The sequence below is a fragment of the Hylobates moloch genome, unplaced genomic scaffold, assembly GCF_009828535.3.
Source record: "Hylobates moloch isolate HMO894 unplaced genomic scaffold, HMol_V3 SCAFFOLD_28, whole genome shotgun sequence".
Classification (NCBI taxonomy): Eukaryota; Metazoa; Chordata; class Mammalia; order Primates; family Hylobatidae; genus Hylobates; species Hylobates moloch.
The window spans coordinates 2,611,304-2,623,572 of NW_026652303.1; the positions used below are offsets into that span (position 1 = coordinate 2,611,304).

The window sequence follows — 12,269 nt, forward strand, 5'->3', positions numbered from 1 at the left end:
CTCAAAAGCAATTTGCTGCAAATATTTTCATTTACAGTAAGTCCTTACTTAACATTGTGGGTAGGTTGTTGGAAACAGTGACTTTAAGCCAAATGAGGTACCGTGTGGCTTCATAACTCAACTCTTTTTCCTATCAATTAGACTATGGGAAAACTGGTTTCATATGCATCATGTCCTTTTGCTTAAAGTGGTAGTTTCCAAGAACCTATCAATGACATTAAGCGAGGACATATTGTAATCTGATATCTGCGGGTGGATAATTTAAGGAACACATACATAGTTAAGCCTGTAAACTGCCGCGAGTTCCAGATATTATCAGTTATATTTCTCCACAATTACAATTCCAGTTTTGGGGTTTCTTTTTACTCATTAAATTTGAAAAGCCAATTCCAGTTTTAAAGCTTGACCCTTTTCTTAAAAGTTTAACTTCTCTTTTTATTCAGGCTTCCCACTAAACCCTCAAACTGACTCTGAGGGTGGCCTGGGTATCAAATTTACAAAACCGGTATCTTGGTTTGCATTCATTCTATTTCCCTTGCATACATTGCTTAGCTGCTTCTGATTATACGCCTCTTAGCCACGGCTGGGATAGAAAAGTGTAATAAGAGAAAAGTGTAACTAAGAGACATAGAAGAAAGAGAAATTCCACGAGCACCAGATACTTTTATGGGTGCCTTTTGGAAGCTCTAAATTGAGATGTATCTTTGTTGTCAATTTATGCTATGAATCCAAACGAAAAATGGGGGGAAGAAAACAAGTAGGCTGTAGATGAAAGTGGAAGAAAAATGAGTCTATATATATACGTATATATATGTGTATATATATACGTATATATGTATATATATGTGTGTATATATGTATATATATGTGTGTGTGTGTATATATATATATATATAACCAGTTGTATGAAAGTATATGAGTCAATATCTCATCAATACCTAGAAAAAAATAATAGATCAATATGCTGATTTTAGGGGTGGACACAAAAGTGTTATAAGCATCTTTTATCTTTTCTTTTTTTCCCTCCTTGACTCTGAAGAGAAACAACATTTTTCTATGTATGCAAAGAGTAAAAAGTCAGAACTAACACACAGGGATTAATAGCAGTGAGTTACAAACTCAACTTTGTGGTATTGTACCTGGCAACATTATTACTCAGCATATTTCCCTGGCTGAGGCTGATTTCATTTAAAGTAGTTTTATACTTGTGCTAAAAATAAGTGTACATCACACTAGGGGAGAGAAGATCCTCTACACAAATGGATTGGATCTAGATAACCTTATGTACCAGAGAGGAAAACAGCATTCTCATGAGTCACAAAGCTTTCTTTTTCTTGTTAATATGATAAACAGTTTCTGGAAATTGAGAATGATGCCAGTTACTTTCCTTCCTCCTGAACATGCCGCACTGAGAAGACAGGGATGACTCCTTCCCTATGGGACAGACACACATGTAGCTTTCCCTGGGTTGTGGAGGAAGGCATGGCCACAACACCATCAGCAGCCTGCGGCAGGGACCTCACGATGAGAGGAAGCAGTGGATGCCTGGGCCAGGGAAATGCATATTTGGGAGAAAGCAGGAAATTCTGATGTAGAGATAGGGAAGAACCCTGGGGAAAAGGACCCATGCTGGGCGGGGAGGAGGAAACCACCAGGATCCCAGGATCGAAGACAAAGGACACAGGGACACAAACAAAGTGAGGCCAGATGGAGAGGGCAGGCTCATGGGGAGGGCAAGCTCACGGGCAGAGCATGAGCCAAACCTGGCTTATTTCACACTCATCAGAGAGATTGCATAGATGGGGCCAAACCAGGGCCCAGGAGCATCGGAGAGACGAGGGCCATTTCAAAGACTTTTGTAAAATAAGCTCAAGGTTTCTTTGTTTATTTGTGGGTGTGGGAGTGGAAAAGTAGGGAAAGTGGAGAGGGGGGAAAAAGGGATGGGTGATTTTGCAGGCAAGATGCTCCCTGTAGAGGTCCTGGCGGACCTCCTGGGAGGAGTGGCGTTCTGCACACTCTCACATCATGGGGAGTGCATGACTACATTACTGCTTACACATCTCTAAGTGCAGCTTGAGGGGTGAATGTTTAATTGTCTCACTGTAACTGACCGTAAATCTCTGGAAAATGTGAAGGGTCATGCATTTGATTTAAACCTATGAGGTCTGAATGAATTCTCCTCCATGCCTAACCGAGTGAAGCAAGTGTATAACCGTGCATCCCTAAGTAGGGCCGGTACAAAGGGGAGGAAACACCTCCCCACTGAGCTCGCAAAGAACTTCACCACTGACCTGAATCGGATCCAGCAGGAAACGAAACACTGAGTACATACTTTTACAGTAGAGGGAGGGGGACGGAAAACAAACTGAGCTGAACTGAAACGTGAGAAAGGACAGAATGGCAGTGAGTCCTCAGGGCGGGGCCACCCTCAGTCCAGTAACTCCACCCGGCATTCGTAGCGGGTGACATCACTGATGCCCCAAACACGCTCCAGCAGTTTCCTGCTTTCCAGAGTCCAGCCGAGTGATGATGTCAGTGGTGCACCTGGGTAAAGATGTGGCAGGGCCGGGTCACAGGGAGCGGGGACAAAGGCCAACCCAGTTAAATAAACTGCTGGTCTTCTAGGGCCTGGTCCCTGGGCAGGCTTCCACCATGAGAAAGGTACAGCCCAGGCCAATCCCGACAGGAGGAGGAAAGCATGTAGTTGGCCGGGCGCAGTGGCTCACGCCTGTAATCCCAGCACTTTGGAAGGGTGAGGCGGGTGAATCACGAGGTCAGGAGTCTGAGACCAGCCTGAACAACATGGTGAAACACCGTCTCTACTAAAAATACAAAGAATTAGCAGGGCGTAGTGGCGGCCGCCTGTAATCCCAGCTACTGGGGAAGCTGAGGCAGGAGAATCGCTTGAACCCCGGAGATGGAGGTTGCAGTGAGCCGAGATCACGCCATTGCACTCCAGCCCAGGTGACAGAGTGAGACTCTGTCTAAAAAAAAAAAAAAAAAAAAAAAAAGAATGTACCCATGCGGTGCCTCCTGTCATCCTCTGCCCAGAAAGGGCACAGGGGCCAAAGTGAAGGAGTTACAGGAAGACAGAGGGAAGGAAACTGCACAGAGATAACCACATGGGGGCAGGCTCTAAGCTGCTGGGACCTCCACAGGGTATCCCTTTCCTCTGACTGGGAGAAGGAAGCACCAATGGTCTTTCTCTACAGTGCCAGGAGCCACCCTGCCCCCAGAGATGAGCTACATGGCACTGACTACCATCTAAATGCTTCTGGATAGTTTCATTCCTTGTAGATGATATTCCAAATATTATCAGTTGTAGTTCTCCACAATTACAATTCCAGTTTTGGGGTTTCTTTTTACTCATTAAATTTGAGAACCCAATTCCAGTTTTAAAGCTTGACCCTTTTCTTAAAAGTTTAACTTCTCTTTTTATTCAGGCTTCCCACTAAACCCTCAAACTGACTCTGAGGGTGGCCTGGCTATCTAATTTACAAAACCGGCCAGGCTGCCTAACCCCTAGATTCCAGCCCAGAGTGTTGCCATAAATTGCTGTAAAGACATACCTCTATGTCCCATGTTTGCCAGTGACAAAAGGGTTCATATTCTAAGTTCTTCAAGTCTCTCTCACTGCCTCAATGCGAAGTCAATGGAAAACAGTCAAATACACCAAAAATTAACTTCCAATGGATATCTGCTATGAATTCCAACTTGGTCGGACACCTCTTCAGGCCAACTGTTGTGAAAACGCATTGTTGTTTTAAAAAACACTGTGAGAGATGGCCGGGCGCAGTGGCTTACTTGAGGTCAGGAGTTTGGGACCAGCCTGGCCAACATGGTGAGACCCCAGTCTCTATGAAAAATACAAAAAATGAGCCAGATGTGGTGGCATGTACCTGTAGTCCCAGCTACTTGGGAGGCTGAGGCAGAAGTATCACTTGAACCTGGAAGGCGGAGGTTGCAGTGAGCCGAGATCATGCTACTGCACTCCAGCCTGGGCGACAGAGCAATACTCTGACTCAAAAAAAAAAAAAAAAAAAGAGAAAACACCGTGAGAAAAAAGAAGTCAATCACCCCCTCTCCAACCCCCAACACAGTAAGTAAGAAGGGCCCAGGAACAAATTAACAGGGAAAAACAATCTTGCATTTGCTTAGTGGAATCTGGGGTTTGCACACATTAGTCAGAGCTAGACAAATCATACTGAATACACTTCTTATGGAAACGTTCTAGCTCTTCTGGCCTTTCCTCGCTGTCCCAACTTTTGAGGTGCGAAAACACAGTAACACAGCCAGGACCGGCCAGGTGATGGCACGGAGCCCGCTCCCACAGGCTGCGTGTGTGTTCTCACTCTCTTGCAACTGGCCTGAGTTAAGCATTCTCCCCGAGCACTTGCAGTTTATCATCGCCCTATTTGCTGTATTTTCATGTTATAAAAGTGATATATGCCCAATGTAGTAATTTGATCTATATGGAAAAAGAGAAGAAAAAAGCTACTCATAATCTCACTGTCTAATTTAGGGTTTTGGTGTTGTCTTTCTAGTCTTTTTCTATATGGAATATAATTTACTTCTCAATAATATTGTTTCATATACTTTGCTTACATATTAGTATTTTTGTCATGAAATTTATGCCAACTGATTAAACAGCCCTTGTAAATTATAGAAACTTAAAAGACAATATCAAAACAATGCGACCACAAGACAAAGACCACCTACTACTAAATTATTTTTGGCATAAGATTATTTTTTGAGAAGTTTTATAAACTATTAGGTTTATTGAACTCTATAAACCATAATCTTTGAAAGAATTTTGGAAGCATACCATAACAGCGTAATTTGTAGTAGAATATAGGGTTGGAAAACCTTAAAAAACAACTTGCTTGTTTCTTCCCATATCAAAGATTTTTATTAGAGAAACTATTTCTTACAAAAAGATGTACTAAGTGGTATTATGTTGGTCAAGAATCTTGTATTATTTCCTAGCTTTCAATAATATGTATAATGTCATAAAAAAGAGCGAAGAATACATAAAATACATATGAAGCTTACTAGGAATGAAGAAAGTTATTTTAGGAGGGAAAAATTGGCTACCAGAAAGGAATATGGAAAACACTAGCAACGCATGAAAGAATGACCTTAAAGGTCTTAGATGTCCACGAGCTGGGAATGCTTGTGCTGGGTGCTTCAGTTACAACAGCATGGGGAAGTGAAATAGACTAGTGAAGCTGTTATGCCAGTTAATAGTATTTATTATCATTTGTGGTCACCAATGCCAATTAAAGCAATAATTAAATAGAACATGATGAAATAATTCAATGGTAGGAAAAAAAAATCTGGCCTATAAGTGAACATGGAAAGTAAAAGTAAATATTTAGAAAGTGAAATCTGGAGCAGAAAAAAGCTCCAGCATCTCACCATGGGGTCTTCCAAAGCCAGCAATGCTGGAGATGTTTATTGTTCAAGGATGGACTTGCTTGGGTTAGGATTCTCCAACTAGAGCCAGAGGGGAGCTTCTCTGCCTCCCTTGAGGACACAACAAGAGGGGCTTTCTGCCTTTGTTATAAAGCCCGCCGCATTCTGTGCCTGTATGGTTTTATTTACTGGAGTCTATCATAAGGCCTGTGAGGGAAGGACTGAGTCTTTCTCATAGCCATGGGGCTGATGGCCCTGCGTGCTGTAGGCATTTAATAATTCACTGAGTAAATGAATGAACCCTGCAGGAGAATGGGAGCCTTTCTGATCCTGAGGTCTCAGTTTGGACTATCTTTCTGGAGTGGATAGATGAATATGTATTTCAGCAGTACTCTAATAAGTGCACATTGGGTGACTAAGCAGAAGAGTGATTCATTTTGCTAGAATTTTCCCACCTGCAGGAGCCAGTCCCCTTGGTGTCCCCATTCCCTGTCCCCTCAGTCATCTCAGCAGGAAATTACTATCCTGTCTCCCACAGGGGTGATGAATGTTCAAGGCATTTCAGCAGACTGTGGCAAGGCCCAGAATGGGGTCAAGTAAAAATAAATACCAGTCCTTATTAGGAGATCCTGGCCCCTCTGGTGCATGTGTCCCACTACATATGCAGCTTCCTGCTCTGTCATAGAAAGCAGCCCTTTAGGGCCACCGCCTCCAGTGAGAGTTTCCTGACCTCCAGGAACTTCTGTAGTCAGGCACCACTCCCTTCCTCACACCCCACACCCGATTGTTCCAGGAGATTTCATCACTGTGCACTGACGCTCACTGCGACCCCGCGTGTGGCCACAGGAGGAACTCGGCTGAGGGCTGAGAAGACCAGATAATGACACAGAGGGCTCACTTCAGGAAACCCAGGGAGCTGCAGCGGCTCTCCAGGGCCATTCCATGCATTCATTTTCTAACAATCATAACTCAAAGAGTGACGTCAGGAGCGGACAGCCTGGTGTCCAGGCATGAGCCATGGCAACAGATTCTGATTTTCCAGAACGGCTTTGGTCTTTACCTGGTGTTGGATATGGTGGCGTTAGCTGGAGTGGGAGGAGATTCACATTGTATATTTGTTTAGTGACTCCAAAGATTTTAAATTATATTGTGTTTTTAATTATTTTATTTCATTTTTTTAGAGACAGAGGTCTCACTCTATCTCCCAGGCTGGAGTGCAATGATATGATCATAGCTCACTGTAGCCTCAAACTCCTGGGCTCAAGTAATCCTCCCATTTCAGCCTCCTGAGTAGCTGGGACTCCAGGTGCGTGCCATGACTCCTGGCTAATTTTTGTTTAAGTAGAGACGAAGTTTGGCTATGTTGCCCAGGCTGGTCTCTAACTCCTGGCCTGAAGCAATCCTTCTACCTTGGCTTCTAAAAGTGCTCGGATTATAAGTGTAAGCCACTGTGCCGGCCCTGGTTTTTATTTAATGGCTATTAAATGCTCAGAAGTGAATTAAGGTTTCAGTTAAATGCATAATTTTTATATCAAACTATTTTCTTTGCTAATTCACTTCTATCTGCATCTACCAGCTAATTCACTTCTATCTGCATCTACCAGCTGTAAACTACCTGAAGCAGAGAACGCTTCCTTAGGTTGGGGCTTCCTATAGCCCTGAGCTGAGTGCCTTATGCAGCACTGGCCGAGTGAATGAATTTGTTGGGTGAACCACTGCGGGGTTTAGAGTCTGCAGAGGGTAGGACAGGACAGATCGTGATCGAGGCTAACCTTCTCAGTTACTCTACCATTTCATGCTCTATTTGGACACCTCTGTCACCCCTCACCTCCCCTGAGGGTCCAGTCTCTCTGGGCCTGCACTGTCCAGCCGCCCTCTTATCCCTAAGCCAAGGCCTTCGCCAACTAAAGCTCAGGAGTAAAGTGGCCATCACTGAGGCCATTCTATGTATGTATGTATGTATGTATGTATGTATGTATGTATGTATGTATTTAGAGATGGAGTCCTGCTCTGTCACCCAGGCTGGAGTGCAATGGTGCAATCTGGGCTTACTGCAACCTCTGCCTCCCGGGTTCAAGCGATTCTCCTGCCTCAGCCTCCTGAGTAGCTGGGATTATAGGTACCCGCCACCACGCCCGGCAAATTTTTGTATTTTTAGTAGAGATAGGGTTTCACCATTTTGGCCAGGCAGGTCTCGAACTCCTGACCTTGTGATCCGCCCGCCTCGGCCTCCCAAAGTGCTGGGATTACAGGCACGAGCCACTGCGCCCGGCTGACTGAGGCCACTCTAAGGAATATATAGCAAGCTCTTCAGTACCCATTTTTGTTAACTGAGGTGTAATTAAATTATACTCAGGCCCAGCACAGTAGCACGAGCCTGTAGTCACAGCTACTTGGGAAGCTGAGGTGAGAGGATTGCTTGAGCCCAGGAGTTTGAGTCCAGCCTGGGCAACACAAGTGTATAGGTCTATGAGTCTGGAAGAATGTATATAGCCATGGAATCACTACCACGTCAAAACACAGGGTATTTCCATTATCCCAAAAAGTTCCCTCCTGCTCCTCTGCAGTCAAACACTTCCCCTCCCCCAACTCCTGGCAACTGCTGATCTGAACTATAGACCTGAAAATGTCATTCAGAACCCATTTCATCTGGACCCTTTTCCCTGTGTCAACATTGCCGCGAGCGGTGTCTGTGGGATTTTTCTGGATGTTCTCTGCCATGCCGCTGCTCCTTTCTTCCCACCTTCTGGAAGGCATCCCTGCCAGGAGTTGGCTGCGTTAAAGTGGGTGTTTCAGGGGTGTCTTTCTTCACTCTCTTCTCACTGATTTCCAGCTATCCCTGTGTCTCTTGTTTAACGACTACCTTCACCCATATCCTTAAACCCACCAGGGCGACCTTCCTGCCCCTTTCTTTGGAGCGCTGTGTCTGTATTTCCAGTGGAGACACAGACTGTTCCTTAGATCCTATTAACCCTCCGAGCTCTCTCTGTTCAAGCCAGGCTCATTTCTGGCTCTGCCAATCTGCCTTCTCCCGTGTCCTTTCCATGACCGATGGCATCACCAGCCAGAGTCACCAAGCTAGAATGGTCCCTTCCCCCGGCCCCCACAGTAGGAGGATACTTTTAGAGTAGGTCTGCAATTCACCCCCACTCTCCGTTATCTACTTCTGTGGCCAAAGTGTGGACCTTGATTGCCTCTGGCCCCAGCTGAATTAACCCACCTCTCTGGGCCTGGTTCTCTTTTCACTAAACATTCTCCACATTGCTGCCACAGCTATTTTTCTAAAATACACATCAGACCGCATTCTTCTCCTCCTTATTTAAAAACAAAAAATCAAAAAACCAAAAAACCAAAAAACAAACCAACAAAAAAACCCACCCTACCGTGGTTCCCCAGTGTGTAGAGATCAGATTCAAGTTCCATGAGATGGTTTTCAAGATCCTTGGCCATGTGACCCTGTCCTGCTATCCCAATCCCATTCCCATTCCCATCCCCAGCCTCCCCACCTCATCCAACTCCAGCCACACTGGATCACCCTAGGAGAGGATGTCATGTATTAGTACTTTGGTGCCTTTGAGTCAAAACTCACTGTTTTGCCAGTTCAGAGGTTGAGCTCTTTTTGAAGAATCCCCTCTTCTTCCACATCCCAGGTAAGTCCTACCCCAGGCATAATGAGCTGTTACCCCCCTGGGCTCTGAGGGCATTCAGAATACCAACACAATGCTCTCCAGATACCTCTGTGCTATTCAAACCCATGCGTCTCACATCTGCTCATCTTAAAATCTCTGTGCCTCACATGCAGGAAGAATTCAAAAAATGCTGATCGAAGAAACATTGTGTCCAATATTAGATGAAGTATGTAAATATCAAGGCAAGAATCTGCACTTTTTGTCTATCTATTGCTTGTTTGCACGATAAAGCAACATGGTTTATTATCAAAAATTATTATAATGTATGCTGTTTAAGCTCAGATCACTTTGCACTAATGATGATGATAATGACGGGTTAGAATATTTTTTTCTTTGCTTGCCATGGGATCTGCCAGGTTGTAAGAAATCTTTTTTGTTCTAAACCAAATTCGGGAGCACTCCCAAAGACAAGAAGTCAAATTTAGGCCACTGATGGTACCAACGGAAGGCTATCACTGTGTAGCTATACCAAATGAAGCTCATCTTCATGGATTTTAAGCACTTTGATAAGCTTTTATTTCTCTGCTCATCTCCTTTACCCCCATAGATAACACAAACTAACAGAATAATCATCCAATAGCAATGTGATCCCATCACAACAACATCAGAAATGAGAACTCATACGATTCAGTAATTTCCTAAGCCAGAACTTCCCACCTGACGTGCTGGGGAAGTGAGAGAGGGTGAGGACTGCTTTCCCCAGCCCTTGGGGTGACTGGGCAGATCCTGTCTGGTGTGAGCAGTCAACCCTACTGTGATTACATCATTTTGGGTGCCATGTGTGATAAAGATTGACAACCACTGTCCTAAGCCATTCTACCATTTAAATAACAGACCGAATTCTCCCAAGTTATGTTCTTACTTGCCTTAGGAAGGAAATTAGTATTATGACTCTAAGGATCCTGAACACATGATGTAAAAAAAGAAAAACCCAAACCACAATGGCAAAGGTAGGTGAGACACAGTGTTTAGAAAAACAGCTAATACTGCACTATTAATTACTCCCAATTTTCCCTAATCCATGATTTTTAAAGAGCGGGTGGAGCATAACAATTTGAGGCACCACGGCAACGCAGAATGGGGAAGGTTTTTGGAAAATGTGACTCACTCACCGTTCCGACCAAAGGGTAAATGAACCCAGCGCCTATGCTGGCCCGGACATCACTGATAGGTAAGATGAAGTCCCTTGGCACACCTTTTCTGTCAGGTTGGTGAGACAGAGAAAGGTGGGTCTTTGCCATGCAGATGGGCAAATTTCCAAAACCCTGTAAGAAAGGAAAGAAAATGTGTTCACTGATATAGATGTTAGTCTCCTGTGTTTTTCAATTTGCACTTTACACAGTCTCGGCAGCAATGGAATGCCGGCTCAGATCGAGGCACACGCAGGAGCTGCTTGTTACTACTTGTTCATTGAAGAAGCAAGAAGGTGAGGATAAAAACTCACCTCCATGTGATGACTGTTTAGCAGGTCAAGGGTGACTATTGTTTATTTTGGAGGCTCTCTTTAAGAGAAGGCAGTGTTGTTATTTGCATGTTTGGGGAAAGCATGGCTGTTTTCAGGCAAAGCAGCAGCTGTAGAAACCACTTTCCAAGACTATTAATATCCGGGACCCAGCAAGGTAGTCTGGAGAAAGGCTCTGCGACGAGGCTCTTAGTCATGTTGTTCACTCATTCTGGAGTCGGTCAGGAAGCAAAGGGTTCCTTTGTGTTGGTTTATGAATCATGGCTATTTGATCTGCGATTACATTATAAGAACTAAGATGAGGTCACTATTTAAGCTTCTTGTTTTTAAGGACCAAAGTCTATGTCTGACCCAGAGTTCCAAAGGTGAAAGAGCAGGAAGTCACATGTGGTGTCTCACAAAAAGCACAGTGTCCTCGAAGCCTGGTTCTGATTAAATGGCACATAGTGTTCCTTTAGAGGCTTTGCTAATTCATTGCAACCACATACTTGACACTAACTTAAAAAAAAATAAAAACAGAGATGGAGGTTTTGCTATGTTGCCCAGAGTGGTCTCAAACTCCTGGCTTCAACTGATCCTCTGCCTTGACCCCGCAAAGTGCTGGGATTACAGGTGTGAGCACCGTGCCCGGTAGACACCACTTTTAAGGAATATTTCCTTGATAGAGATAAAGGGAATGAAATCTTTAGTCAAATTTTCATAAGACTTAGCCTAAAACTATTTGGAAGATCTTAGAGTCTTATCAACTCAGGGAGGACTTGGACATGGGGCCATTTTCTTTTTGAAATCTCCACTCTTCTATACTGATAAGAATTTTGCTGAGCGACAATCACAACTGTCTTTCAGAAATGGTGCCAGAATTTTGAATTTCAGACATGGTTAAATATTGAAGTAATTTCTATGAACTAATACAGGTTTGCTAATGTAAAAATTTTGTCAGTAGGCATATTAAACAGAAACAAAAACCAACCAATATGCCATATACTGTCACCAGATTACTTCATAAAAGAAATAACATTTTAACACTGAAAGGAGAAAAAACTTAATATTAGAATAAATGATAGTCTTAAATATCATTATTTAAAACTCACGGGAAAAAAACCCCAAACCAACCCCATGAGAATGACCTTATTTTACTTGGTTCATTGCACATGAATGAAAATTTCACCACAATGCCTGTGCACAGTGCAGCGCTTGGGAATCCTTTTTGTAAAGGATAAGTCAAGAACATACAGGGAAAATTCTAAGAATTTAGAACTTTGAGTTGCTGACTGTTTTACCAAACCTAGGAGAACAAATACCCTGGCTGGCAATGGCAGCATTTAACAAAATTTCAAATGGGTTTACAAAAAAGAATAAGCAGTTGGAGATTTTTTTTAAAGAAAAGCTCAATGCTACCCATCATGAAGCTCTTTAGCCAGCAGGCTCTTAAAATGTCCTGACTTCTACCTATCTGATTACGCCAAAGTAGGAGGGACATTGAGGCATATGGTCCTTCTGGTGAAGGTGGCTGAGCCTCCCGTAATGGAGTTGACTGATCATGACTGTCACTGGACTAGATGGTGACGCATGCTGTCAGATCACAGCCACCTTCCCAGCTGTTTGCCTACTTGCCTTTGTCAGTGGCTAGAACTAGAAGATGACGGAGCCTTCAATCTCAGTGGACAAGCTCAGTAAAAAGCCAATGAACCACTTGCATAAGA

At 43.7% G+C, this 12,269-nt stretch overlaps 1 protein-coding gene across 5 annotated transcripts in view; it reads right to left on the minus strand.

The window, feature by feature from the left end:
• The window catches only part of LOC116463188 (monofunctional C1-tetrahydrofolate synthase, mitochondrial), a 238,540-nt gene that overhangs the window by 55,712 nt on the left and 170,559 nt on the right, over positions 1 to 12,269 (minus strand). For all 5 annotated transcript variants that reach the window (XR_009211999.1, XR_009211998.1, XM_032146190.2 and 2 more), the window contains one exon: positions 10,217 to 10,369. Coding sequence is in view for 3 of the 5 variants with exons in the window: in XM_032146190.2 (XP_032002081.1) it covers positions 10,217 to 10,369 (153 nt within the window). In the remaining 2 variants the exon portion in view is untranslated. The remainder of the gene's footprint in view (positions 1 to 10,216; positions 10,370 to 12,269) is intronic.